This window comes from Lactuca virosa, chromosome 2 (assembly GCF_052849685.1).
Source record: "Lactuca virosa cultivar CGN04683 chromosome 2, Lactuca_virosa_CGN04683_v6, whole genome shotgun sequence".
Lineage (NCBI taxonomy): Eukaryota > Viridiplantae > Streptophyta > Magnoliopsida > Asterales > Asteraceae > Lactuca > Lactuca virosa.
This window is the reverse complement of record NC_136427.1, coordinates 164,462,835-164,469,414: the sequence shown is the minus strand read 5'-3', so window position 1 is coordinate 164,469,414 and position 6,580 is coordinate 164,462,835. Positions and strand designations below refer to the sequence as shown.

At 33.7% G+C, this 6,580-nt stretch overlaps 1 protein-coding gene across 1 annotated transcript; it reads left to right on the top strand.

Annotated features, from left to right (window-relative positions):
- The first annotated feature begins 3,471 nt into the window (after window positions 1–3,471).
- Window positions 3,472–6,183, top strand: LOC145159681 (aspartic proteinase nepenthesin-2-like). Its single transcript, XM_079078702.1, has 2 exons — window positions 3,472–4,925; window positions 5,953–6,183. Exons 1-2 carry the CDS (start codon window positions 3,512–3,514, stop codon window positions 5,976–5,978), a joined length of 1,440 nt encoding a protein of 479 aa, XP_078934828.1. The 5' UTR covers window positions 3,472–3,511; the 3' UTR covers window positions 5,979–6,183.
- The last annotated feature ends 397 nt before the right edge of the window (window positions 6,184–6,580 follow it).

Here is a 6,580-nt window from a genome sequence, read left to right as displayed (position 1 = left end):
TGGGTGGTCTTTGGATTGGTGTAGGCTTGTGGGGGGGGGGGGGTGGACTCAATATATGGAGCTCTTGGATTTGTTGTCTTTTTTTTTTTTCTCCCTTGCATATCCCAGATAAGTAGGTCTATAGACGCGTTAGAAGAATTCTCAACGAGATATGATAGAGCTCCATTCATTCTCGTTTTTTCTAGGGAGCAGAGGTGTACGAAAGAAAGATAAGTTCAATTAAATAGAAAAATATTTTAGTATTGGTGCTTTTAGTGCGACACTCTTGCAAAAGTGGCGTTGGCATTTTCTTAATGTAATGCATTACGGGTCAAATTTATTAAAGCAGTCTATATGACTAATGGTGGGTTAATGTCAAATAAAAATGCATTAAAACAAAAAGAGTTTGTCATAAAATCGTTGGTTTTTTTAATCATCTGAAAGATCGTGGTATTCTTGCTCATTCTTGTTTTCAATTGCGGGATAGTGATCATGTGCTTTGTTTTAGAAAGATGTTTGGCTTGGGGATCAATCTTTTATGGAGAGATTTCCAAGACTTTTTTTCCTTGGAAAGGATCAAGATTGTCGTGTCATTAACCGTAGATTCAGCCATGGGTAGTATTGGGATTGGCATAGGCTTGTGCCCGGGGTGGACTCAATATATGGAGCTCTTGGATTTGTTGTCTTCTTTTTCTTCCTTGCAAATCCAAGAGGTAGAACATAGATTTGGATTTGCCACTTTGTCCTTCTTGGGTGTTTCCCTTGAAGAAACCGATTAATTTTTTTGCTCTTGTGAGTTAAGAACACAAATTTGGAGTCAAGTGATATGATAGATGGATGTGACCTTCCCTTATTTTGGTAAAGGTCGGGATATTTTTGATTGAAGTAGATAGTTGGACCTTGACCGTGATAAAAAAAAGTTGTGGTAGAAGCTGTTTGTATGATTACTATTTGGATGTTGTGGACTTACTAGAATGCTATATTTTTTGGATCCAATGAGTTTCGTAAAGATACTATTTTCGAGGAAATTGTGTTGTTCCTTTTAATTGATTTGTGTATAGAAATCGAAACTTAAAAATCAATTAGGTTTATTGGTTGCAATTCCCTTTATGGTTTGCAAATTTGTGACTTATTTTGATGTTTGGCTAGCCTTTTGTTCGTGTTTTCGAATAATAAATTTTAAAAATAAAAGCTTACTTATCTGTTATGAACAATGAAATGGGTATGGATTCAATATTACGAGTAATTTGATGCTTTGTTTTTTACATAAAATGATGCTTTGTTTTTTACATAAAATGACAATCAATTTCATACGAAAAGAAACATTCAATTAAAAACACTTGTTTCTAGACGTTCCTTATTGACAAATTATAAAAGACGATTGGGTTTTTCAACTTTAATTCTTAAGTTATTAACTAAATCTCATTTTCCAACTGTTCTTAAATGATTAATTGCTTTCTTCCATCAGCCCTCTCAGGCCGGTAGCCCCGCCTCTCCCTAAATCTATATTTCCCTATGTACTTATTTAATACCCTAATTACTTAATAGGCTGGTCAATCCATGCATGCATCCCTCGAAACAAAATTAAAATGGAAATTAAATGTGTGTTTGTGTTAGTATAAAAAACACACCGGTATGTAGGGTTGTGTTTGTGTTCAAAATTGGATACGATATTAATATGCGGTTTTTCGTATTTGTAAAAGTTAATTACAAATTAAATAAACTAAAAGTTTATTCTAATTTATCATTTTCGTGATTGTGGTATTGGTCATCTTTATTGTGTTTTAATTAAATCGTTTTCGAGTAAATAAAAAAAAATATGACATCGGGTCATATCTTGTTCTTTTTATATAAAACAAATTACCGTATCGTGTCATATAAGATCAAAAAATACCATATAATTATGCGATTTAACACCCTAAAAAGTTATGGTGCCCAATTTTATTTGGTTTTAAAAATAATCTTAAGAAATTATATATGGTTTTATTGATAGGAGATACATATAAACTTTAAAAGAATCATCTTTTATTTTTAATAAATAAATGAAAAAATAATTATAACTTGCTACACCTTTTCTTTATATAATACTAACAATATAAGTACTAAATGTATCAAATCATCGGTAACACTGCAATGACACCTTCATTTAAATGCAATATATCAACGTTCACAAAAAAAAAAATCGAAACGGTGAAATTATATTAAAAAAACTAATAATAACTTAGAAAAGACCGATTGCAAATAAATAAAAACTAAGGGAAAGTTTTGCAACATCAACTTTTATAATTATCTAGATATATAATACATATAAACGTTCTTTCAAAATTTATCTACACTATTATATCATCAACTACTTTATATCTTTTAAACAAATATTTTATTTATTCAAAACTAATAATCGTTCATAGATACATTAAGATAAATATAAATCTTTATAATTTAAATAAAAAATAAAATCTAAATATATAATAATAAAATAATAATAAGTACTTGCTTTGGTGTAATTTATTAATCACTTAAATAATGAAGACATTAAAAAAACATGAGTAACAAAACAAATATTATATTAAATTGTCTCTATATTTTTCCAAATTTCTTCAACCAAATCCACTTGTAATTGATAATTTATAGGTATGTTATGTATCCTTGCATGATTTCAAAGAAACTTATCATAACCAGGAAGACAAATTCAGGATATTTCACAATATATAGTGTAACGACCGAAAATTTGAGTATCTGGTTATAACCTATTTGGCATACGGAGCCCGTTTTGGACATAACATATTTGAGCAAAGTCGAGAAAACGAACAAGTGAAAGAATGTGACACGTTATTTAGATTAACGCGACACATCGATGCGACCATGTGATGGACATGTGTCACGAGAACGTGACACATGACAAAAGAGAAGGATGTGGCAAAAGTCGCGACGCGACAAGTTAAGTCGCGACACGTCGATATATATAGCTGAGTGGCAGGACACATGTAGCGTTAGGAGGACATGTGCCAACTTCTAGGGAGACATGTGGGTCGCAACGCGACTCCTAGGGTGAACCAACACATCTTCTAAATCCTATACATAAGGGATTCGTTCCATAACATGAGGGGCTTTTGCCCAGAAAGGGAAATAGACGGTGTTATGTGCTATAGGAATATGAATATGTGATTTCTACGAGAATATGAATATATGATTCATACGGGAATATTAATATGTGATTCTTACATGAATATGATCCTTAAAACTAACGGTATGATACGTGATTCCTACTGGAATAAGATCAATTGTTCAAGTCTCATTTGGTTGGGACCCGAGAGATTGATAGTATTAGGAATAGAATAAAAATAGATTACATTAATTGTTTTAAAAAAATTAAATATAATATTTGGTAAAATAATTAAAAAAATCATATAACCTCAAGGACCACTTTTGTAATTTACGCTATACTATATAATGAACAACAATCAAACTCATATTCATCTCCATACATAAAAAGAATACCAACAAAATCCGCGATCACCATAAACGCATTCCCATGGCTCCTCCTCCTCCTCCTTCTTCTTCTTCTTCTCTCCCCATTGTCACTCTTCTCACCATCCTCTGTATATGTATCTCTACCCCTTCATCTTCTTCACATACCACCCTTACACTTTCTCCCACACACCACATTACACCAAAAACCAACAACCAATCATCGCATCTAAAGCACACCATAAACTCCCTCGCATCTTCTTCAATAACCAGAGCCCACTATCTCAAAAACCCCAACAACAACAACAACACCTCTTCTTCATCCACTCAAATTCCTCTCTTTCCTCACAGCTATGGCGCATACTCTATTTCTCTCAGCTTCGGATCACCCCCTCAAAAACTACCCTTCTTAATGGACACCGGAAGCAGCCTCGTATGGTCCCCATGTACTAATAACTACAAATGTTACGACTGTAGATTTTCAGATGTAAACCAAACCAACACCCCGAAGTTCATCCCGAATCGTTCTTCATCTGCTAAGATGATCGGGTGTAACAGCAAGAAATGCGGGTGGGTTTCTGGGTCGGGTCAACAGACTTCATGTAACGGAAACGAGAGTTGTCCGGCTTACACGATTCAATACGGGTCCGGGTCAACTTCGGGGTTCCTCATCTCGGATACGCTCGATTTCCCCGAAGGTGATGTGAGTGACTTCGCTGTCGGATGCTCCATTGTATCGACCCGACAACCATCTGGTATAGCCGGGTTTGGGCGTGGGTCTTCTTCTTTACCCAATCAGATGGGTGTGAAAAAGTTTTCGTATTGTTTAGTCTCTCACCGGTTTGACGACGCTCCGGTGAGCAGTGAGCTTGTTCTTGTTCGGAATTCTACAAATTCCACCGCCGGAGGTTCAGAAATGAGCTACACCAATTTTCAGAAGAACCCAATGAATTCCTCGGAGGCTTTTCAGGAATATTACTACGTAAACCTCCGGGAAATCACCATCGGAGGTAAACCCGTGAATATCTCAAATGAGTATCTGGTGCCGGGAGCCGACGGAAACGGCGGAGCAATCATCGATTCCGGCACAACGTTCATGGTGATGGACAATGTCCCTTACGATTTGGTGGCGAGAGAGTTTGAGAATCAAATGTCTGAGTATAAGAGAGCTGTTGACGTGGAATCGGAAACCGGGTTACGTCCGTGTTTTGATGTCGCCGGAAAATCTGCAGAGTTACCCGAGTTTACATTTCATTTCGTAGGCGGCGCGAAATTATCTCTGCCGGTGGCGGATTACTTCTCGTTCGTCGGCGATGATGGCGATGATGGTGTGTTGTGTATGACGATTGTTTCAAGTAATTTGATCGGGTCGAATTCGAGTATTGGGCCATCAATAATTATTGGAAACTACCAACAACAGGATATATACTTCGAATATGATTTGGAAAATGAAGTACTTGGATTCAGGAAACAGATTTGTAAGTAAATAAATATAAAAGATAATAAATAGAGAAAATCACAAAAATATAAAATAACACTTTTTTAACCTTTTATACAAAAAAATATAAAATACACCTATTTATGTAAAAAATAAAACAAATGCTTATTTTGTTAAAACTCATTCACTAATTTGATATTTTTGTGATTTTCTTAAAATAATAATACACAATATTTACTTTCAAATACCAATTTGTTGCTTTTTTAATCTAAATAAGAGTATTATGTAACCTTGTTGATTTGGAAAAGTTAGTTCCATTGTAACGATAAATTTTAATTATAATAAAGTTTATAAATTCTTTGGGATTTAAATATGCTAGATTTGTTTGAAGCTGCATTAGTCACGCATATTCAAATAATATATATCAAGTTATTTTTGTATTAAATTTGCGTGTAAATTATATTCAATAATATTTCTGTTAGTTTTCTTTTGTATTTTGTGCCTATCCCCGTGAACAACATGCAAATATATTCATTTGTGTCCATAGATCATCGGTTGACAGACATGCTCATAATGAAAATAAATAATCAATCATCATTTGTTTTCGAGTACATTTAACAATACGAAAACGTTTTAAGAACATACTTGCGAGTACATTTTAGCATTTTAGGTTATTTCCTATTGTTATAAAAGTTTTATATGCAAATGATGAACACCCTCATGAGTGTGTTTATCACGAGTAATTTAATCTATTCGTGGTGTGTGTATTCTTATAAATATCATTTGAATTAAGATCAACTAGACCTCGTTGACTATCAAGGACAAGATGCACTTTATAGATAATATAAGGGAAATGTGATATCCTCATGTTCATATGACCCTATTTAGGAGTTCATGTTTTTGGCATGGTTAGATCTCTAAAATATACATGAAGTCCTGCTACTCCTCCACACTATGCTCATTTCTTATATCCATCTTAATGCTAATGATGATGTGTCGTAGTTTAAGCCGAAGGAAATGAACTACATTTTAGACATGATAATTTTTTCCTTATATATGGTTTACAGTTTGGGAGTGTTACATTGGCAGTTGAAGATGATAATAGCGAGTTTAGGACATGGCTCTCTCTTGTGTTGGCTACTTCATTGTATATTAGTGATTTACTTGCATTGTTCAACAAACCCAAGGTTTTAACAAATAACATACGCAAATGTTGTTGGCTTGTGTCTTATTTTCATGTTGGAGTGTGGGTTTATGGACGTCAAAGGTACTTTGTTGGTCAAATAATGGAGCCTTTCGGTTCTAGACGATCTAGAGGCATGGAAAATTTATATATATTAAAAAAAAATTATAATATATTTTGCGTTGTTGTGTTTTATTAAGTTTAAGTACTTTGTGTATTGCTTAGGTACTCGTGGAGATTATATATATATGAACATATAAAGATAAACCGAAGAAATCGGGTAACAAAATGAAAGGTGAATGATGCTAAAAAGTAAAAAAAGGGAAGAATATGATATCGTACAATGTCCATGGACTACTATGTATGTTTAGGATAAACTAACTATAAATTAATTTTAAAGGTTAATTATATAATTATAACGGTAATCGTTATATATATATATATATATCAAGGTTGTAAAAATCGCTTGACGGTAGCTCCACGGTCGACTGGTGTTAAGGGATTAATCGGTC